Genomic DNA, 24676 nt, shown 5'->3' on the forward strand with positions numbered 1-24676 from the left:
TGAAATATATCAGCAAGAGTTTGGGCTGGAATTAGGAATTAACCATCAACTATGTGACCATGAAACAGAATCTAACAGGTTCCCAAACCCATGATTTTAAGGATCAGCAGCTAAATATAATCAATAGCCTTCCCAAATAGTTGTATTTAGTTCAATAACTTTCTTAATACTTAGCCCAATAATATATAATATTGTCCAATAATACCTAGTCTAATGACCTTCTTAAATTGCTACAGTCAATATTTATTGAACCAGGCACTGGGATAATTTCATTTATTCTACAAACAATTCATAGGAAATAGGGTATACTCTTGTCCCCATTTTACAGTGAGGAAACTGAGGTTTTGAAAAATTAATATATTTGAGCCAACTACTTGGAGAGACTAACCCCCAGTCTCTGGTCTTTCCCAAATTAAATGCATATGCAATTTCATAATTTTTATAATATGTCTTTTATATACCTCTATTCTAATGGAACACATTATACTATAATTATTTGTTTATGAGGTAGTTATCACTGTTAGACTGAGTTCCTTGAGGATAAGGACAGTTTCTAAACTTCTTTGTATGATCTACGGAATACAACTCAATGGAAGTTTCTTACAAACATTGGTGAATACCTGCTGGGAATCAAGGTTTCTTAATAGGGATACCGAGGAGCTGTGTGCTGTTGGCCACCTTAATTTCACAGCTGTAGTATGTAAGTCAGTAAGTATTTGATAAGCAGATATTAAGTGCCTAGTATTATACTGGACCACAGAAAGTCTTATTTTGCATAATTAAGTCTAAATGGACACATTATTTGTGAATATCAGGAAGAGAAAAAGGCTACAGGATTCACCAAAAACAAGTAATTCCCTTTCTTCTAGATTGGTAAATCAAGGGTTTCTCACAAAGACAGTGTACCTTAATATCACTAAAGTATTTGACAAAGTCTTCCACAATGTTCACAGATAAACTGGAGAATGCACACTAAATAATAGTAGACTGGATTGATAGTTAACTGAACATCCCAAAAAGTGTTGATTAATAGTAGTCTTGAGTGATGAGTTGCAGGGATTATACTTGACATTGATCAACGATCTTATCAATGACATGGATGAGTCCATAATGATTAAATATGAGGATGGTATAAACCTAGGAAGGATAGCTAATATATTAGAGGACAAAAATCAATACTTTAAAATATCTTTATTGGCTACAACAACGGGCTAAACCTAACAAGCAAATATTTAACTTGGACAAAGAGAATATCCTACGTTTAAAGAGGTAATTGTAAAAATATAGGATTTTGCACAATATATTTGGGAATATTTGGCTTGATAGTAACTCCAAATTGATAGCAACAAAATAGAGCTTTTAGTTAAAAAGTGCAGTATACGCCAATAATGACAGCTGACATAAAAATTAAGGCAGCATTAATAAGTATAACAAATTAAGATAAAAAGATTTGCAAGAGTCTCATTGATTTTCTATGCCTTTTTTTCACACTATATCTGAAATATGGTGTCCATTTCTCCATGCCATGCAACAGAAGGCAATCATAAACTCAATAGACTTGAGCATATTCAGAATATGGCTACCGAGAAGGCTACAGGTTTGGGTTATAATTTAAATGACTAGGACTGCTAGAGGAGTTTATACCAAATAAATGATTATACTTCTCAAGGTTATGTGCTTGTTTTCTTCATCCTTGCAAGGCGACGTCTAAACATCGAGCCTGGTACATATTTGGAGTTCAGTAAACATTTGTTAGTGATGATAGCAATCACCTCAAATATCCAAAGGAAGGGCTACTAATGAGGCTTAGATTCTGTGCCCAGGTAGGTCAATCCAGGATCTACAGTAAATGTTACATGGAGACAGCATTTGGGTGGATACAAAGTGAGCACCTCTGTACCAATTAGAATAATCTGAAAGTAAAAAGGGATGTTTCATGAATTCTTGTCACTGGAAGTATGCCAACATGGGTTAAATGGCATCCTGTGAGGGATTTTGTGGAGAAGATGCCTCTGATGGATGCGATGTGAGACTCGACCCCCTAAAGTCTCATTCAACTCTAAGATTCTGTCAAATGATTCATTCATTCATTCCAAAAATATTTATTGAGTACGAACTGCTCTAGGAACTGAGGAGATAATGGTGAACAAAAGCATGCAAGGTCCCTATCCCCGTGCATCCTGAAGTGGAAACCGATGGTCTCTGAAATGGACTGTGTGCACATTTGAGGGGAGAAAGAAAATAGAACTATTATCACAGCTTAAAAAGTCTCATTCTTTTATTAACTTCTGTATTTTACAATATGATCTTTAATGCATATAATAATGTCATGAGTAAGGTAAGTGAGTGTATGTCACTTAGAATCAAAGGCACATATTTTGGGGAGTTAACACCCAAAAGCATTTTCACAGTTAGGGTATGTGATCAAATATATTTCGCAACCTCTAGTAAAGAGTGTCAAGTCATCACGTGAGTGAATGCAAAACGGCAGCCATGTCAAGTGCCACACACACCTTCTATTCCCCCTAGTTCTAAGCTCACTCAAACATAAAGCCTTCATGTTCTTATGCTGTGGGAGCCCTTTAAATGCTGGTGTTGCAGTGACAAACAAGCACATTCTACCATAAGTAGCTGTCATATTTGAATCCTGGGAGAACCAGCACCACGAGAATCCAGTCCTATGATTCTGTCGTAGAAATAGGGATTGGTTTTAGCCACCATCATTTACAGAGGAATCCTTTATAAGTCAGTTTTTTCTTAGAAAGGCTGTAGATTCAGGGCCAAGCCTCGAGAAGCAGGGAGTTAAGAGGCAGAAATTAGTTGCCCCAATTAGGAAGCCACTGTGGGCCACACATATGACATGTCCCCATGACACAGAGATACATGGACAGATAGAGATTTGTTCTGTATAGAGATACCAAAAAATGCAAAATGCAAAATTGTATTTGACCATTATAACATGTAAGGCTATTATGATAATCCTCCTTTAGCAAGTAAGGAGGTGAGGATAAATGGACATTTAATGGTAGGCTGAAGGCCAGGATTATGTGTCACATTAGTGAGCCCTTCCTTAACCCCAATCCTGCCCCACATCTCAGGATAAAGTCCAAACTCCCCATCAAAGCCTGCCAAAGCTGTATCTTCTGCTTTTTGCCCAGCTCTTGGACTCTCCAATTTTTATTTCCTGCCATTTACTCTCTCACTCAGGTTTCTATTTTATTGAGCTTCTTGTAGTTCCACTAACACACCATGCTTTCTCTCACCCCCATGCCATTCTCTGTGCCTCCCACCCCCAGCTCCAGCAGCACCAGGCACCCTATGCTTCCCATATAAAGCACTTTTCACACTGTGTTCTCATTACCTGTTTGCATCTTTGTAGCCTCCAGTGGACTGTAAGCTCCAGAGAAAGGTACCCATCTCCCTCCTTGTTCCCCGATGAGCTCTGCACTGAACTGATGTCCTGGCACTCAGTAGATTCAATAAATGTTTATTGAATTATATGCATGAAGATGAAAAATGGCATCTCAGAAAAGTCAACTTACTGAAAGTCATGCAGTAATATCTGGAAGAGGACGGAACCCAGGTCAGCCTCATTCCAAAGTCCAAGATTTAGCCTGCCGTTCACATGTTGGGAGCCAAATGGATGCCAATCCACCTATCTGGGTACTAGGAAATGAGAGTATGGGTCTATATAGTCTATATAGTGGTGTAGTGTAAGGAAAAGATTGTATAACATAAAAGGAATCTAGAATAAAGTCCTTACTCCATGCTATGTGACGTTGGGCAAGTCACTCAAACTTCTCTGGGCCTCAGTTTCTTTAGTAATATGAAAAGGCTATTCAGGATGGTCTCTGGATTCTCTTTTTAACTCTGAAACACAGTTGACCCTTGAACAACATTGGCTTGAGCTGCACAGTTCCACTTATACACAGATTTTTTTTTTTTTGTAAATACAGCACAGTACTATAAATGTATTTTCTCTTCTTTGTGATTGTCCCAACATTTTTTTTCCTGTAGCTTACTTTATTGTAAGAATACAGTATATAATACATATAAAATACAAAATATGTGTTAATTGACTGTTTATGTTATTGGTAAGGCTTCTTGGTCAACAGTAGGCTGTTAGTAGTTAAGTTTTTAGGGAGTCAAAAGTTATACGCAGGTTTTCTACGAACGGAGGTGGGGGTCAGTGCTCCTAACCCTTGTATTGTTCAAGGGTCAACTGTACTATTATGTAAGGAACTTCAAAGTTGCAACCTCTTCCATCCTGTAACAACAATGCTCTCTTTATCACCAAGCTTGCTAAGTTCTTACCACTTTATCAATTCTCCTCACATTGCAATTTCCCTCTGCCCCTATCTAGCTACTGAAATTGTTCTCTCTAAATTAGTTGAAGACCTCTTAGTGGCTATATCCTAAATCCTCTTTTTAGTTTCCTTTCTATTGGCCTCCCTGAAGTTTTTGAAAGCCTCACTTCTGTGGTCTCTGCTAAAGTTTTTGGCTATTTTTTTTTTTTTTTCCTGTATCCAATGCCACTCTCTTATTCCAGGCCCTTCCCATCTCTCAATACTGTAATCATATCTTAATTTGTCTTATAGTCTAATCATCTTCCTCTTTGTCTGCCATCAAACTGTCAAAGCTATTTTTCCCCAAATACAAAACTATCAGCTCATTCCCCGATTTTGACACTTTGATGGCTCCCAGTGTCCATGGGATTAGCCAATATATAAATAAATGCCGATTGCATACATCTTCAACTCATCCTCTGGAGCCCAGGGTAGACACCATGATTTCAGTATAACTTCAGAACTCTTCTTAGCACAGATTTCCAGACAGCTACTACCAATCAATATATAAGAACATAAGACGGAACCTCTTCCTTCATAATATGGCTCTAACCAGCTTTCCAGACACATTTCCTATTCCTATTACTTTCTTTCCCATCCACACTCCATGTTCTGGATGCTTCAGAGCTTCCCCAACGTGCCATGCTGTTTCAGTGCACTTTACCCTTGTATATGCTAATTATTCCATAAGGAAAACAAATTTTCTACCAGATCTGGTCAATATTTACTAATCCCTCTAGAGCCAGTCCAAATTCTGCTCCCTTTTGAAGATCCTTCCTGACCAGCAGAGTTAGAAAAGTTTCTTTTACTTCTGTTTACATTATACTGCAACGATCTATTTCCATATGTGTCAATTCCCTTCTAACTAGAATACAACTTTCTCTGGACTGGGACCACTTCTTAATCATCTTTGTATCTTCCCTAGAACTTACTACAGTAGCTAGAACACAGTAGGTGCCAAATGAGTGTTTGCTGAATGAAAGACCAAACAGATGACAAAATGAATGACATGCCTCTAACTGTACATACGGTAGGTTTAGAACTCATGGTTCCTACTTATAGACACCGTGTGAGATATGCCCACAGCAACACTCCTCTTAGACTCACCTTGTTCCCAGGCATACCAGGGAAGTTGAGAATTTCATGATAAAGGACAGTAATAACATTAACAATGATGATGAGTGAACGCGTATGGTGTGCCGAGACAAAAACTGCTCATTTTAAGACTTAAGGAACAAGTAGCAGAATGATCTTCAAATATAATGAAAGATAAGAACAGAATAAAGATAATTCTGGCATAAAGAGTCATACTTTGATCTATTATCCAAAAATATGACAAGTGACTAAAACTCCACTGAAGACAGAGCTTTAGATCATTTATTAATACAATGGGAGCCAAAGGAAAGACGATCACTTACACATCTGTCTGGGCTGGGGAGTAAATAACATTTTTTATTATATGATTCTGTACTGGCTACAGGGAACATAATCTTAAGAAATTTCTTTACGGGGCAAATCTACATGGGCGAAAATTAGCTTAGGATAGAGTCTCCTCCTGTTCCAAAGAATAACCATAGAATCTGGAAAAACAAAATAAGTGTTAGGTGACAAAAATTTAGAAAGTGATAGTGCTGATTGTTGTATGCTCCTTTTAGAGGCTTACAATGCATGTTAGCATACTGGGGATACGAAGACTGCAGTAAGAAAACCTGCTCGGTGGGGCATACTCCAGAATTCTCCATATGCATTTGGCCAGTGAACTTTTTTTTTTTTTTTAATAGAATGTCTTGTGTTTATTTCCATGGAATTAGTACAGGGAATTATTGGCTTTGGAGGTTCCTAGAAACAGTCCCTCTGTGCTGGGATTCTAGCGGTGGGCATGTGCAAAGGCGATTGCTATGAAGACCTGTCTGATTTAGGGAAAATAAGATTGGCTTTGGTCAGGGCCAGAAGAGACTCATGAGTGGTATTATCATTTACATGAAAAAAATTCAACCCTAGATGAAGGCTTAGAAGAAAAGGCCAACTCTTAATCAGTCGTCTGAATTAACAGTTTAGTTATTGGGGCTGTCTCACACAGTCATAGGAATTTATATTTTCATTTTATCCCAAAGAAAAACTTGACCGTCTTTCTTTAATACTATCAACCTGGAAGCTTGACAGTAAGGATTAAAAATTGTTCCTTCCTTCCCACTTGGTTATTGGAAAGGCTCTGAAAGGTAATCAGTCTTGTGAAGCTACACTTTACAGTCTGCATAAAAATGCCATGATTTCCCTTCCTCTCCCCAACCTAATTGAAAGTGCATAATATCACCCAGCTGGGGAAATGTAAACGGTAAACAGATGCAATATATCATGCTATCGCACAAAAGCTGGTTACTAATAGGGACTGGGTGGTTGTCAGAACCAAAAGAAATCTGGAAAACAAGTCTTTTTTTCATCTAGAATGAGAGCTCTTTGTGCCTGCTACCCTTCCCCCTCACCTCCTCCCTCCAGAATTCAAGCTGCAGCCAGATTAAGCCAAGGTCAGTCAACTCATTCCTTGCGTGTGTAATTCCAGGGGTCACCTAACAATGTATATTGACTAAAACATTCTTATATCAGCCTTTCAAGAGATGAGACATTTTATTTGTGGCAGGAGGTGGGGCTGAAATCATTTTGTTCCCTACTTACTTCAATTGTGCTGACAGATGGTCTTATTATCTCTTTCCTTAGCTGCTAAGCCTAAAGATCCTTGGCCTTGTCACCTCTTACCTTTCTCTACTTCATCAAACTCCTATTGCCAAGATTATCTCCTTTTCTACCTCGGATAATCCATGAACATCTACATAGGATCACATTTTCCTTGAGTGTAAAATCCCAACCTTGCTTTTCAAGGTCCTCTGCACCTCTGCAGCTCTCCGGAATTCCAGCTCCATTATACCTCCGTAGAAGCCACCATTCTCTGACTCCTCACCTCCCAGTGTTAGGACATCTTCTCAAATTAGTCTTTCACAGTAGGACTTGTAGGAGAAAGGACATTATTCCTTCAAAGTTTTCATCATTAGTCCTCTGCCACAATATCCTTTCAAAAACTGCTCCCTGTTGCACCATGACCTCAACGACTACCATTCATTCATGCCACCTTATGGCTGGTTTTTTGTTTTATTTTTGATGGCTGATAGCTTACGGGTGGGTCAAAGCCTAGCTCTTACCAAGGGGACTATCTCATTTCAGTTTTAATAGATTAAAAGGATATATTTTTATTGGCTTCAGCAGGAGAGATGACTTGAAACTCACTGAATTAAAGCTATATTTGTCTTTCAATAAGTTATATTACCTGTCAACTGGCACCGGTGGATGATATGGCTTGTTGACCTTGGCATAGAGACCCTCTAAGTGGTCTCTCTCTGGAGAGAGAGGACGGCCATCCCGATGGTAACCCAGGGGTCCAGCCCGAGGTGGAGATGGTGATCTATAGACACTTGCTGATGCACATGGCTCCCGGAAGTGGTTCACTCTGGCATAGTTGGGGTCCATTTCATCATCGTCCATATCATGCAGTGATCCAGCTGCACCAGTAGCATAATCAATAAGACCTCTTGCCTGCTTTTCCCTTAGCTCCTGATGTTTTGCTCCAATCCTGAAAAAAATGTAGAACAGGTAGCAGAGACATATGTGAGTTTTATGTGGTAATACAATGACAGACTCTTCTGAATCTATGTTGATTTCTCCTAGTCAGTCACTTAGCTGTTATTCTCCTGTTAACCCAAGATCACACCATATAGAGATGCCAATGGGGTATCAGTGGGGTTAATTTTATATCTCTGACCTTTATTTGTTAGGGGCTCTTGACTTTTATAGCAATGGAATATGTATTTTGACATCTTGCCCACAGATGAGTGTGCTGACTGCAGAGTCAGAGGCTGATATTTATTAACGTTCCCTTCCTACAAATGGATGTGCCTGTGTGAACAGTGAGTGTGGAAGATAATATGGAAGTCTTCCTTGGGAGAGGGATGTATGTTAAAGAGCCCATCAGAATCACATACTTTGGCTAAGATTTCACTATTTGGTACCCTGGAGTTCTAGTGTATTCTTTTAAAGGAAAGAGCTTGCGAAATTGATTTAAATATGAAAAAGAAATACAGAGGCTTTCTGGTCACTGGAAGCAGTGGGATCCGAGGTAATTTATGAGAGACTCTAAGTTTTTTGGTCACACAAATGGGGATCATGGTGTCTCATTATATAGGGGCTAGGGACAGAGTAAAATAGTGAAGAAATTAATAGGCTCCTGACAGAGATGAATTGGCACATATAAGTGAATTAAACATTACTGGCAGAACTCCACGGTGCTCAAGCCTTAAGTGATATTACAAAATGCTACTGCTAATCAGTGTACTGTGTAGACTACTGGGAATGGGAGTAGGAAATATACGTAGGTGGATTCCAAATCCATCTGAATTTTAAGAATTTGACATTTAATCTGGAAAGTGTTAGATCAGCTCTCCTAAATTCTCAGTTATGTGTTAAAATGGAAAGGTCACTGTGGCATCCTATTGGACAATGGTGATGTGATGGTGTCAGGAGGTGTTCTGAGCTAATGAGGAAAGGAGGTAACCTTACATCACTGGGCAAACAGGGTGCACTCTGAGAGCGGCCGGCAATGCTGGCTCTGGCAGCCAGAGGAAGAAGTCAGGAGCAGATGGGGACAAGCCTGAATCCTGGGCTCTGAGAATACAAGCGGGCTCTGGGCTGAAGTGAAGGATCTGTACATGCCTGGACACATGTATAGAGACCTTGGATGAATTAAAAAAACAAAAACTGAACTCTCTCAGTACCTTCTCCTCTTCAAGCAAAAACACCTATTTTTGCACAGGGCAGCTAGCTTTATTTTACAGAACATCACACTCTTTGTAAAAATCTTTAAAAGCCATCATCTTTATCTTTCAAGGTATTTTCTCTTTTGCCAGGATGGCCCCCCCCTTTTTTTAAGTGGAGAGAAGGGAAGGGGGAAAAAAAAAACACGAAGAAGAAGGTATAGGACAAAAATCTAGCATCTATCCCCAAGTCACAAAAGATGAAAATAAATGCCAGGGTACATTATTGCATATCTCTTTGACTAAGTCAAATCATGTATCCTACACATAAGTCATTAGAAGAATTGATATTTTTATAAAGAGGAGCTTGACTCTCCAAGGGATTTTGAATGAAGATGAAAGGAAGATTACACGGTAGGGTACCTGTTAAGAAGCCCTGCCTGTCCCCGTTCAGTGCACATTAGTCCTAGATTCACGGGTGTTTGTTTTGAATAATTTTTTATAAAGAAGATAACTTGCTCTCTTCTGCAACAAAACTGATCTTTCCGGGACAGTGCAGACTGGATTATCAGAGAGCGCTCGCTGCACTATGATGATAGGGATGGATTTCCACGGCAAAGAGAGCGCAGGGCATCAATAAGGTCAGGGGGTGGGATTCTGTGTGGTTACTATGCCTCCTCAGTGCGATACCTTCATGAGAAATCATTCAGCAGAAAGGTGAACATCTCGTGGGTGCTGCATAAAGCTACACTTGTGCATTAATGAAAGCAGAGAACACCAAGCCTGGTTTTTAAAAGTCACAGAAATAGAACACCAGTATCTGTGCTCCTTAGCTCATCACTTCTCTGTCTTAGAGGTTTTCTCATTAATTAGGCTTGCTAGGTATGTAAAGATTCTCAGATGAAAAGTACTCTGTGTATGCAAAGCAGTATTTTATCTTGTGTTTTTTTTCCTTCTAAAACAAAACTAAATTTCTCCTTGATCCTCTCTGCACCACTGAGGGTTTCAGTAACTAATTTCATATTAATCACTCAGTAGGTGAAACAGTAATTTCTCTGAACCGTCATTATTATGCCATATATCAGGGTCTCTCCATGTGGGGGAGGACAAAGCAATCTGAAAAGGGGTGTATGGAGGCAGAAGAGACTTTCGCCGGCGAGAAATGTGGAGGAAATAGATTTTTTTTTGTTTTTGGTAGCTCTGACCTCTCTCTGCCCCAATTCAGTGTGAGAATTCTAATTGTTTAGAGTCCTTTCCACTTCAAGGTCTTCTTATCACTGGTAACTCAACCTGTTAAAATATCTATCTTTCAAAATAGCTCTTGACAAAATATCTTTTTTATAGGATGGTACCACCAGCTTCCCCATTCTCCCCAGCACAATTTCTTCTCTCTCTTTCCTTACAAAAGCATTGTTGTTTCTTTTCTTCCATTATAACTCTTGGATATCCTCTTTTATTTCCATTTCTTTAGACAAACTCTAGTATTTAGGCATTATATTGCTTAGCTGTGCACTGTCCAATACGGTGGCCACTAGCCACATGATGCTGTATACATTTAAATTAGAATTAATTACAGTTAAATAAAATGTAAAGTTCAGCTTCTCACTGTCACAAATCACATTTCAAATGCTCAATAGCCACACGTGGTTCGTGACTACTATATCAGACAATGCAGATAGATACAGACTACTTCTATCATTGCAGAAAGTTCTATTGGATCGTGCTGGCCTAGATTATTCTAACATTTTTTGGTATGTCACCTTGTGCCACTTTAATCTATACCTTAAAAGGCTGTTGGATAATCTTCCCCAAAGAACTTAGCTCTGTCAGATCAAGGATCTCTAACAAGAGATTATAGTAAATGATGGAGTAAGAGTATGGTTACTCTACTTCCTCCCTCAAACTCTAAATGGACAAACAATTGAGAAATTGGGAAGACAAAATTCCATCTACACAATGGAATTAGCAAATGACCATAAATCTTAACACCGTGCAATGAAATTTGGACTCAACCCAAAAGGGGGAGTTCATTAAGAGTTGATACATGCCTACGTCTCTAGCAAGGTATACATTTCACTGAAAGTAAGATCAAGATTACAGGAAATAAACTTCTATTTAGAAAACAATAGTTTGAAGGCAGGTTTAGGATCCTTTGTAATTGTGGGGTAAATCCTTGTGAGGTTCCAACTTAAGAGTGGAGGAGAGGTGGAGCTAGAAGAGAGATATTTCCTCTGAGAGATATAGTTCCTCCTCCACTGAAGAAACTTCTTAGAGTAAAAAGAGAGAAGGGAAAAGAAGCTCTAACCTATTTTGTAGCTGACAGGCAGAATTAGCAGAGCAGAGATAAACAAACACAAACTCATCAAAATAAAACCAATAATCTAAGAGGCTTCACTAAGCAAGCTGATCTCTTTCAGCTTGATCTGCTCTCCCAAAATGGAAAACCATGGAAAACAAGCCCCCAGGGTGTGCACCCAGCAGATGTAGCAAGAAGATATTTTGAAAGAACATACGGAATTGAAGTTGCTGGTGACCTTAGATCTCTACATCCTCCATGTCCTCTAGCACAGATTTAAAAAAATTTTTTTAAATATTATATAACATGATATTAATTTAATGGGTCATAACAAGCATTCGAAGAATTAAATACAATAAAAGAGAAAAATATTAGGGGTTATTGCACATAGTATGCATACCTTTTGTTTTGAGAAGGAGAAAAATCAAGTTGTCTAAAAATTCAGGCTAGCCTCAAACATAAATAAAGCCAAAAGAAGAATATTCTCAAACATTTCAGGGAGTAGAGCTTGTTGACCCACTGTGAAAAACTACTTAACAATTAAAAGCAGTCAACCAAAAATTGAATCAAAATGAGGAATTCAACTTAATAAGGCTGTGGGATGACAGGTGTGAAGGTGAGCGGTACCTTAACCTTAGGTTAAAGGTTAAATGTTTGTAGCAACATAGTTATGGAAAAACATAAATATGATAAACTCTGACAATATAAAAATAGTAATCATTAGTGAATATCAGAAACCAATAAGGATGTGTAGGAGAAAGCATTAACATTCAGGTGTATTCATTACCTCACCTTATAGAGCAGGCATTGGTAGTGACTGTTTGAAAGTGGATAAAGCAGGAAACAGAGGGCGGAGTATATTAAATATTACTATAGAAAAGCTACTAAAAAAACAAATTATCAGAAGAGAAATGTATGAAATAAAACTCCAACCAGAGAAAAAATAGAAAACAGGGGCTGCCTGGGTGGCTCGGTCAGTTAAGCTGGATTTTGATTCAGGTCATGATCTCAGGGTTGTGAGGTCGAGCCCTGTGTCAGGCTGTATGCTTCAGTGGGGAGTCTGCTTGGGATTCTCTCTCTCCCTCTCCCGTTGCCCCCTTTCCTGGTCTCTCTTTCTCTCAAATAAATAAAAATCTTTAAAAAAGATAGAAAGCAGAAGCAGCAAAAAAGTAACATAAAATCAGATGGCCAGATTTATCTTTTATGACAGTAAATGAAAATGGAACAAATGTCTTTATTGTAACTACAGAATTCCAGATAAGATAAAAAAGAAAAACATACTATATGATACTGAAATAGTGAAAAAATGACGAATAGCCTAAATGTGCAGTGATAGGGGACTAGAAAGACATATGGTTCGGCCAAAAAATACAGTCGTCCTATTACCACACAAAAAGGAAGTAACATACACATATGGGCCAAGACAGAGAGAGGTATTTGTATGAGGTATCACATATTCTTGCATATGCATAGAAAATGTCTGGAAGGACACAAAAAAATTCATAACAGTGATGGCCTCTTGAAAGTGGAATTGGAGGTACACTATTTGAATTTTTATACTTTTTTAGGATAATTTAAAAAATTTCAAAAATATAGAACAGTCCCTTACAACTACATATTGACTATTACAGTGAATCAAAACTTAAAAAAAAAAAAATTAAACAGGCAATAGCAGGCAGCCTTTGTCTTTTTTTTTTTTTTAAGATTTTATTTATTTATTTGAGAGAGAGAATGAGAAACAGAGAGCATGAGAGGGGGAGGGTCAGAGGGAGAAGCAGGCTCCCTGCCGAGCTGGGAGCCTGACGCGGGACTCGATCCTGGCTCTCCAGGATCATGACCTGAGCCGAAGGCAGTCGCTTAACCAACTGAGCCACCCAGGCGCCCAGCCTTTGTCTTGGAAACCTGATGTTTCATGATTCCATTATCGACTCAGTTGTGACAATTTTCTTCAAATTACTGTTCATTGAACATTTGTTTGGTCAAAAACAACTGCTTTTGCCTAGAGTATCCATTCTCCATTTATCAAATATTTGACTAGATTTCTAGAATAAGGATTTAACTTTACTCATTTAAAATGCATTTTAGGCACTTTTACAGCTCCATATTGATCTCAACAATTCTCCTATTCAACCCATGTATTCAGTAAATTCTCTATTAATCTGTAACTTTTATATATTACTTTGTAAAACAAACAAAAGCATTTTTTATTTATTTCTCCAGAACTAGACTACAAGCTCCTTGAGGGTCATGTGAGTTTTCTTTCTGTTAATTCTGGCTAATTGATTTATTCACTCATACTGATACCATATTGTATAGTAGAAAGAAAAAAAGAAAAATCCTCAGTCCCTGACTATCAGGGAGATATAAACATGTAACTACAATTCAATGGAATGACAAAGATACTACCTGTACAAAGGGTCAGAGTCAGTTCAGCCTCGGGCTATGAGGGGGAATCATGAAGGTGGTGCCACATGAACTGGGTTTTGAAGGAACTTGTCCACCTCGTTCCAGGAGGATGGAAGAGATGTAGAAACGGTGTGAGACACTCTAGTCAGAAGGAGGGACACAAGCACAGGGGCATGGGAGTGCATGATTTACTTAATGCTGGGGTGCAAGTCCCACGTGGTAGAACCGAATGGTTTGAGTCATCCACCTACAGCTCCCCCGCAAAAGGAACACATTTAGTAAAAGTCATTGGCAGATTTCTGTAAGGTTTGTGTAAGATAAATTTAATATTGAAAATTTTGTTGTACCTTTTTTCATTTGTTTATTTACCCTTCCATTATAAAACGAAACAAAGATATAGAAATTTGTGCAAAACTAATCTATGGATCCAAGAGCGGCTATAAAGCAAACATGTCTGTAACTATCCCTGAGGTCAGGAAATAGACCTTTGCAGGATACCTCAGAAAGTCTCCAGGGGGGGTCTCTCTCCATTGCAACCACCGCTATATTTCTATATTATATATGTATCTCCTTTCTTCCACATTAAGAATCCTGCTCCTCAAGACACAGGGAATGCTAGAACTAAATATCCTATGATTACAACTTGTTCTACTCTGTATTACATAGATAACAGCTTCACAGTAGTAATACCAAATACTACCACTCACAAAATGATTATTAAAGAGTTAAACTCCTCTTTCCATATACTCTTCCTGTCATCCCTCCTTTTTTGTAGTTGTATTATGCCTACATTGTTAAACATATAGCAGCTACATGCCAGAATTCAGTTCAACTCTCATTTAATCTGAGCACTACAAGTAACTATATATTTAATATGTTAAAATAAAATAAATATATATTTAATAAAGACCACAGTCCTAATGTCAATGAATATGGAGTCATCTACTAGATTCCTCAGGAAGAATTCACGGGACAGTGTTTCTTCAGTTGATAACAGTATGCCTTTTATACTTGACAGCCACTTTTGCTGAATATAAAATTATCCACCTTTCCCCTTGGATATTTAAAATATGTGACACCATTTTCTTATGACAAAATGTTGCCATTGAAAAGCAGGATGATAATCTAATTCTATTTCTCTTATAAATTACTTACAGTAACTTACCCTTTTCGCTTATCTCATCAAATTCTTTTCTTTAAAGTCCATAATAATTTTACTTAGAAAAGTTATTCTGGCTTGATACTACTTTTGATAAACAAATTAAGCATACTTTTTGAACAGGGCAATATTCTTGAATTATAGTTTTTATTATTAATGTCATAGGATACAAGTTGCACACAGAAAAGTCAATTGTATTTTTTGCACTAGTAGTGAATGGTTAGACAACAAAATCAAGAGAATGATACCATTTAAAATAGGATTAAAGAACATTACAAATTTAGGAATAAATTTAACAGATGTACACTTCCTCTACCCTGAAGACAATAAAATACTCCTGAGGGAAGTTAAAGATCTAAATAAATGGAGAATTCTAGCTTGCTTGTGGATCAGAAAAGTCAATATTGCAAGATGTCATTTCATCCAAATGAACAGATCAATGTCATTCCAATCAAACTCCTCTCAGGTTTATTTTCCAAAAATTAGCAATGTGATTTTAAAATTGATTTGGAAAGTGAAGGGCAAAAATAGCCAAAATAATTTTGAAAAATAAGAATAAAGTTGGAAGATTTATACTACTAGCTTTAAGACTTACTATAAATCTTCAGTAATCAAGGCAAAGACTAGACAAGTAGATGAATGGAAGACAAGACAGAGTCCAGTAATATACCCACACATATTTGGTGAAGGGATTTATAACAAACATGCCAAAACATTTTGATTTAGAAGGGAGAATCTCTTCAACAAGTGGTGCTGGAAAATACATAAGGGAAATCCACAAGGGAAACAAGAACTTTGGTTCTTACATTCTACCATAACAAAAATCAATTCAAGATGGAAGACTGGCCTGAACCAAAGTCTACAATAAAGCTACTAGAACAAAATGAAGGAGAATATTTTCAGCCTTGGGGTAGGCAAATAGTTCCTAGAGAGGACAGGGAAAGCATGGATCATAAAAGAAAAAATTATTAAGTTGAATTGAACTTCACCAAAATTAAAACCTTCTCATTAAAAAGCATCAAGAAAAGCCGCCTGGGTGGACCAGTCGTTAAGCGTATGCCTTCGGCTCAGGTCATGATCCCAGGGTCCTGGGATCGAGCCCCACATCGGGCTCCCTGCTGGGCGGGGAGCCTGCCTCTCCCTCTCCTACTCCCCCTGCTTGTGTTCCTGTTCTCGCTATCTCTCTCTTTCTCTGTCAAATAAATAAATAAAATCTTGAAAAAAAAAGCATCAAGAAAATGACAGGCAAATGAGAGAAAACATTGGTAACACACATATCAAATGAAGGATTTGTAATGAAAAAATCCTAAAAAATCCTTGCAACTTAGTAACAGAAAGAAAAATGACCCAATTAGAACTGGGCAAAAGATTTAAACAGATACTTTACAAGGGAAGATCTAGAAATGCCCAATAAGCAAATAAAAACATTCTGAACATTATAAGTCATCAGGGAAATGCAAATTAAAACCATAATGAAATACTCTTATCAAAATGAAAAAGAATGACAAGACCAAATGCTGGAAAAGATGGGGAGCATCCAGAACTTTCGACACTGCTGCTGGAAATATGAAATAATGCTATCCTTTTGGGAAAAGGTCTGGGAGCTCCTTATAAAACTAGACATGCCCCAAAGCTATGACCTAACAATTCACCTCTCAGATACTTACACAAGAGAAACAACAACAGAGGCCCACAAAAATCCTTGAAGAATGTTTGGTAGCAGCTTTATTCATCATAGCGAGAAATGGAAATAAGATGTCCATCAGCAGGAGAATGGATAACCAAACAACATTATATTCATATAACAGAATATAAATCAGCAACAGTGACAAAAAAAAAAAATAAGCTACTGAAATAACAACGGGGGTGAATCTCAGAATTATCATGCTCAGTGAGAGAAGCTGAACACACACACACAAACTTACATGATTCAAATGATAAGAAATTCTAGATTAGGCAAAACAATCTGTGGTGATAGAAATCAGATCGGTCACTTCCTGGAGTGGAGGGTGTACTGAATGGGGAAAGGCAGGGGGATGAGAATGGGAAACATTCCCGGGGGATAGAAATATTCTGTATCTTGATATACATTCATCAAAATTGAATATATTCTTCTGTTTGTATGAAACCTAAATATTTCACTGTATGCAAATTATACTTCAATTAAAAAAACTTAAAACAGAAAACAAATATTAAAGCAAAAAATGCCAATGACGCTATTAATACCTTTTAAAATACACGTGATAGAATCTAACAAATTAGGAGCAATCAGTTCTAAGTTTACTTATATATCATTTCTTTCCTTTTTAAATACATTACCTGGAAGTAATTGTTATAACAAATTAAGACAATGGGGGTATGATTGCTGGGAAAATATTTTAATTGCTTAAGGAAATACATCCTCTTTTCAAGCAATTTGAACACTTCTGAAGTACCAATTTATAAGGCAGCTATTGATTTTGATTAAGTACATATTATTCTTATTGATCCATAAACACATCCTCTAAAGACCAGACAACTTGTTTTAAGTCTATTACAAGTTTCTGTATTCATCATTCAATAAAGATTTGTCGGGCACCTATGGGTTTTAAGTTTTGATCTTGGTGCTGAGATTGAGCAGTGCATAGAAATCCTTGTCTTTGTAGAATTTATACTCTAGTCAGGGGAGGTGGAAACAGACAACAAATTAACTAGGTAAATTAATAAATGATGTCAGATGGCAGTATGCACTACTGAGGAAAATGGAACAGGCAAAGGTGCTAGGAGTGTTGGGGGCAGAGTGGGAGGGTTATACTTCTAAATATGTGGTAAGGTAATATGTGGGAATATTAATTAAAGGCTTGAGGAGGAGGCTAAAATGCTCACAGATAACTGGGGAAGTATATTTCAGGTAGCGGGGATAGCAAGTACAAAGGCCCTGAGGCAGGCAAGTGCCAAAAACAGCAAGGAGGCCAGTGTGAGGGGGTGAGAAGTCAGAGGGCCAGAGAGGAAATTAGGGCCTAGCTCATGTAGGGCCTTGAGGTCCACGCTAAAGGTCTGGTTTTTTACTCTCAGCGAGGTGGGAAGCCAATGGGAGTTTTTAAGCAATGAAGCAATCTGATCTGACTTACACATTAAAGGAATCTCTTTGAGTGCTATTACTGAGAAGGTGGTGGGGGTGCTGGGCAAGAAAAGAGCCACGGAGACCAGTTGGGGGCTATCAAGATAACCTGGGGGAAAGTCTGTGGCATGGGTGAAGCTGTAGCGGTGGACACGGTGAGAACTGTTTGGATCTAAAAGCTAAAAATAAAGCTGAAATTAAAAAGAAAAAAAATCCTGTAATGAAGACTGCCCTTCTGATACTCCAAATCAGGGAGGTTGTACTACAAACAAGAGCCCATCCTATTAGCATTTCATCTGTCCGGCAGGAAGAACAGACACGAGTAGTATTTGTGATGAATTTTCCCACAATTACGGAACTCACTTCTCACAAGGCACACAAGTCTCAATTTTAGAGATAAGGAAATGGATGTTCAGAAGGGTTAGGTGTTTTGTTAGAGACCATGTATGTATTAAGTGGCAGGAATTGGATTCTTAAATTCCACCCAGGTGCCTGACTTCAATATGAATGTTTCTTTCATTTATAAAAGCACAAATAATGTAAGCATGATCATTTTTAAAAAAAATTATATAGCGAAAGCTTTCAGGTACCCCAAAGTACAGAATGTGGTGCAATGAACCTCCATATACCCATTATCTGGTTCTGTGTTCAATAATTAAAGATGTTGCCACTGTTTGCATCTAATTTTTCTTTTTAAAAAATTTTGGCTAAGTATTTTAAAAGCAAATCCTAGTCATTTATTCTATATATACTTCAGAAAACATATCACAAAAAATCACGAACATTACATAACAATGATATTATCCACTTAAAAATTAACAATTATTCCTTAATGTCACCTAGATACCTAGTTCATAAACTAATCTCCCCAAGTGCCTAAAACATGCCCTCTTTCTCAGTGGATTTATTTCGATCGGGCTCCAAAAACTATCCGCACATTACATTTGGTTACGTCTCTTAAGTCTCATTTCCTGTAAAGAACTGTACTCTTTTTTTCTTTTTTGCTTTTTAATTGTTCCATGCTCCTGAATTGTTGCAGAAACCAGGCCAATTGTCCTGTAGGTGGTCCCACATGCTGGATTTGTTTGCTTCTTTGTGGTGCGATTAAACTTATTCCTCCATTCCCTGTGTTTCCTGCTTATGAAGAGTAGTTCCAGCACCACAATGCCCAGTAGGTCTTTCTGTGACGATGGAAATGTTCTGTGTGTCCTGTTGAACACAGCAGCTGTGTGTGGTTACTGAACGCTCGAAATGTGGCTAGGGTGATGAAGGTACAAATTTTTAATTTTAATTAATTTAAATATAAATAATACATGTGACTGTGGCTATTGTTTTGGATAGTGTCCCTGGAGACTTAGTTTCAGGTTCAACTTTTGGTGGGAAAGAGTACTGTGGTGGGTTGAGTGTTGGTCCCCGCCAAAGATGTGTCCACCGGGAGCCTGTTAATGTGACCTTATACCGAAGTGTGATTACCCTGACTTATACAGTACAGGGAAGGCAGAATACATGCTTAATTCCTTTTAATTGCTGATTTTTCAGAGTAAGGAGTTAGTGCCCTAGTAATTCCAATGCTGACCAATGATTTATTAGACATCTTTTTGGGGGAAATGAAAGGTTATGAATATCATCATGAACTCATATATTTTTTTTAATTTTTAATTTTTTTTTTTTGAGAGAGAGAGAAAGCATACATGAATGGAGGGGAGGGGCAGAGGGAGAGAGAGTCCTAAGCTGTCTCCATGCTCAGTGTGGAGCCCGATCTCATGAACCTGAGATCATGACCTGAGCCAAAACTGAGTCAGACACTTAACCAATTGAGCCACCCAGGCACCCCAGGAACTCATATATATATATTTTTTTAAATATAGGGGTGCCTGGGTGGCTCAGTCGGTTAAGCATCTGCCTTGGGCTCAGGTCATGATCCCAGGGTCCTGGGATCAAGCCCCGCATCAGGCTCCTTGCTCTGTTGGGAGCCCGCTTCTCCCTCTCCTCCCTGCTTGTACTCTCTCACTGTCTCTCTTTCTCTCTCTCTCAAATAAATAAATAAAATCTTAAAAAAAAAATACATACTTGGGGTTTTCAATCAATTGCATTCCTTACTCTTTTTCTTGAATGCACTGTCCCATATTTAGTCACTGGAAACTGCTTCATGTTGGCTCCTTTGTCCTTTTGTCTTTGATAGCTTCTTTGCTTTTTGACAAATAAATTGTCTCAGCTTCATGTTGAGTATCTCGTGTTCCTGTCTTGGAAGCAGCCATTTCACCCAGGAACTCTTCTGTCTAGTGGGAAGTAATATTCAGAGCACACAATCTGGCCTCTAGGAAGCTCATGGTCACTGGGTTATCATTGCTTCCATGCCTTTTCTATGATAGAGTTAGGAAATACATCTTTTCAAAAAAAAAATCACAAGTTCATACTGCTCTTTCCAATTCAAATTTAACATTATGGAATCTCTACTTAACTTTTTAAAAGTTTATATAAGTTTGTTTTCTTTAAATGAAAAATCTTGATTCTTAATACCACTGACAAAATTATTTGTGTTATTATATATATATAATTTTAAATACATAGTCTTAAAATAATGCCAATATTACTAAAAGACCATTGCATGAAGTTTAAGATGTTCATAGCTCCATGTTTTGTTAGAACACATCCCACTAAATAGGTAGAGTCAAAATGTTGTATTCTAACCTTTTTTTAATTCTTTTTCCTGAGTCCACTAGGCAGTCAGTTTGTTTTACAGTTAGGTTGTTCTGGTTGGTTCTCAATTTTTAGAGACTGCCTTTCCTTTCTCTTTTGATTTTATTTCATTTGTTAAATATGTAAAACATTTACATTTCCAAATTCAACTACATACAACATACAGTTATATAGCTTTCAATAGTCTTCCCGATCCTAAGCAATATAACTATACTTATTTTTTCAAATGAAAGCAAACATGGTTATGTATCTGTGGTCCTTCTTTCTCACACATTTTCCCCTATATGTTGCTTTTTCCCATAGCAATGTTCAGAAGACAACTCCATATTAGTGAACAGAGATCTTTCTCATTTAAAAAAAGTTTCGTAATAGTCTACTCTGTGGACATGCTTCTGTTTCTCTAATGAGTCCCATATTCTTGAATATTTGGGTATTTCCAATTTGTCACCATTAGAAATAATGCCATAATGACAAATCTTATGCAAAAGCCAGTCTTTATTTTTGTTATTGCCACTTTAGGATGAATTCACAGAAGCAGGATTGCGTGCTCAAAGAGAAACTCACATCTAATACTCCTACTAGAGGATGACAAATTTCCCTCTATGCTGTTCTCTGTATTACCACTTGCAACGTGGGAGGTTGTCTTCCTCTACCACGTCACCCACAGAACACATTGTCGAACGTCGGGATATTTGATAAACGTAGGTGAGAAGTGATGGTTCAGTGAAGTTTTAATTAGCCTTTCTCTTCTTGCATGATGCTGAGTGTCTTTTCCTATGTTTAAGAGCCATTTTCACTTCCTCTTCTGTGAGCTGTCCATATCTTTTGCTGATTTTTCTATCAGATTGTCATTTTTTCCCTCAATTTTTCAAAGACCTTTGTATAGTAGTGATATTAGCACTTTCTCTGTGATAGAGGTTGCATGTCTTTTTGTGAGCTTGTATTTGCCTTTCATGAGTCTTCAACATTACTGATCAGTGTTTCATACTTTCTACTTTACCCGTGCAACCCTTATTAATATTGTTACTTTTGCATGTTGTCTCCATTTGTCTCATGCAGAATGTATCAACCGTACAGTTCTGACTGACCTGACTTGCTGACTGACCCGACTTGAGACTTGTGCCAGGAAGATGCAGGCACGGACATACTCTTTGTTGCTGCCGTGTGAACCCAAACAACAGAGACAGCGATGAATAGACAGAAAAAGAGGAGGTTTGCTGCCTATAGTGGTGACAGTAGTCGGGGTCAGAGAAGGTTTTTCAGGGGAGAGCCATGGGGTGAAAGAAGTAGTACCATTAAAAGAGATTATAAACTACCTGCTGTACAGCTTTCGTTTTTGACAGTGGAGATAATTTGTCCTGCCATCATTCCTGCTCTTATAATAGAAGCTGCAATTAGGTCACTACAATTATCCTTTGTCCCACTGACCAGGCCCAGCTTCTTCAGCTTTTCCTTATGAATGCTGTTTCGAAGCCGCAAGTGTACCTGGCCAAGGACAATTACAGCTTATTATTGCTATTCTTGTTACTATTATTCTTCTCACCAGCCAATACAGAGTTATTACTCAGCCTTTGTGATCAATGTTTCATCTTTTCAACAAAACTGTTTTAACTGTGTTAATATCTTTTGCCACTTTCTCATTCCTGCCTGGGCATCTGTAACATTTCCTAAATGAGCCTCTTTGGTCCTGTCCATTTTTCTTGTCAGCCTCGACCAGACCTGATGTGGTAAGGGAACTAGACTGATGGGATAATTTATCATTCCTCTTGTAATGAATAAAGAAATAAAGTTCTGCCAAACAAATTTTATATTCTACAATACTGACATGCAAATTCTTTAATGCTGTTAATTGAATCTTTTAAGTAGACTTTTTCTTCACGGTTTTCTCTTTGCATGCACACACATGTACCACACAGAGTCCCTCGTGGTTTGCAGAATCCAATGATGCTATGCCTTGTGGCTGTTGTGCCTGAATAGCATGCATGAGTTTGTGCCCAGGGTTTGCCAAATGTCAGGAGGCAAAGGGCATGCTGATGCTCATTAAAGCAGGTCGAGGCAATGAGGTTTGGGGAGGCTATGAGAGTCAGGTGTGGTCTCAGAACAATCTAATTCTGGAGCTCCCTGAGAGCTTACCTGCTTCTTTGTCCAGTGGGATGACCACAGAAAAGACTCCCATATCTTACATTGCCCAGAACCAACCGAGTTTCCCACATCAAATGGTCTTTGCCTATTTGACACTGAATATATTTCGTAGTATAAAATCATGGCAGTCATTTTCAATTCCTACTTATCAGTTACATTTTTTACAATGTCAAAGTGGCAAGACTCTTTAGTACCTTCCCACTACTACTAAATACTACCACTTCAAGAGACTTGCCCTTCCGTGAAGACTCTCCTCTTATTGCATTTACATTTACCCTGAATTTATACCTTTCCCAGAAAATTTATAAACTTTCTCTATTGCTAATGTACTGGGTTCCTGTAATTTGTATTCTTGTGATGTGAACAAATTTCTCAGAAATGCTTAGTAAACATCTTTAGCTTTCACTGGGAAATTAGCCGCAAAGAGGGGTTGGGGGGAGGGGGACAAATGACACAGTGCTTACTATCTTCTCTGATAATGGTTCCCTTAGAGCAATTCTAGGCAGTGTCCCTACAAATGGTGTCATTAGGCAGTGAAGACATTAAAAGATCCTCCAGATTGCTGGCCGCAGGAACACTGAAGAAACAGCTATGAGAATCTGCCTTTGAGTGGGCTCTGCTGGTTGGATAAACTTCGTAATTTGTTGATACACTTGATACTTGATTCTTATTGTTACTGGCACGTATACGTAGCAAAAACTAGGCCAATTTATTCTTTATATCCCTGCAGTTCATATGTGTCCCCTATTTGTAGTGCTGTGGGAAGCAGAAGGGGAAGTAGGTTTCCTGTATTAGGATGATCAGGAATAGAGCACTTAATCAATCCTCAGGACTGCCAGGAGTGATAGCTGCAAAAATGAATGACTGGCCTTTGACGGTGGTGGTTGTCATCATAAGGCAAAGAATGAGGATAAATCCCTAATGCTGACTGCTTGGTGGTGGTGGTGGGGGGGGTATTGTAAATCACATGAACTTCCTGCAGAGGAAACAGGACAAATACAGAGAATAAAAGGAAACAAGCTACATTTCCTTTCCTTTCCCATCAAACTCTTCTTTTCCTTCCCCTTTGTCACCTGGAATTTCACACCTGGCCAGTGCTCTCCTGGACATGTCTTTGATCTTTGTCTCTAAAAGCTTGCTCACAATAAAAATGTGCTGAAACATGGGGAACATGGACATCCACAAGGCAGATGCTGCTCCATTTCCTCTGTTTTCTCAGCCATGAGTGCCAGATTCCTCAAGGCTGTGAATGTCCACCCCCCAGCTCGCAGAGCATCTTTAAAGCAACTCTGGGCTTATGAAGAGCTCTAGAGGTACTACTGACCTCCATTGGGCTTGGGAAAGCCATTTTAGGTTTGGAGGCATGATTATATCTCAGACGAGGATGAACACATGCTCTATACCTAATGTCTCCATCCAGCCAACATGGGTGGGCCACACTCATTCTGAAAAGTCATGTTCCCTGCATGACGGAGAGTTTTGAAAGAAGCTGAAGATACAGACTTTTTCCTCTTATCCTATTTATACAAGACACTTTAAACAGGTTAATAAAAAATTTTTATATATAATTTAATATATAAATTTTTATCTATAATTTATTTTTATATATAATTTAATATATATATATAATTTAATAAAATTTTTAATATATATTTATATATATTTTATATGTATATATAAAATATTTTTTAAGATTTTATTTATTTATTTGAGAGAGAGAGAGAGAGT

At 38.0% G+C, this 24676-nt stretch overlaps 1 protein-coding gene across 9 annotated transcripts in view; it reads right to left on the reverse strand.

Annotated features, from left to right (window-relative positions):
• Nucleotides 1-24676, reverse strand: part of PARD3B (par-3 family cell polarity regulator beta) — a 1017627-nt gene that overhangs the window by 147886 nt on the left and 845065 nt on the right. For 8 of the 9 annotated variants that reach the window (XM_073879629.1, XM_073879634.1, XM_025892834.2 and 5 more), the window contains one exon: nt 7666-7968. In XM_073879629.1, coding sequence (XP_073735730.1) covers nt 7666-7968 — 303 coding nt within the window. Of the gene's footprint in view, nt 1-5734; nt 5927-7665; nt 7969-24676 lie in introns of those variants that run through there. The other variant, XM_073879653.1, reaches the window with a different exon arrangement.

The sequence above is a fragment of the Callorhinus ursinus genome, unplaced genomic scaffold (genome assembly GCF_003265705.2).
Source record: "Callorhinus ursinus isolate GAN/ISIS: 27379988/994484 unplaced genomic scaffold, GSC_fseal_2.0 scaffold2, whole genome shotgun sequence".
Lineage (NCBI taxonomy): Eukaryota > Metazoa > Chordata > Mammalia > Carnivora > Otariidae > Callorhinus > Callorhinus ursinus.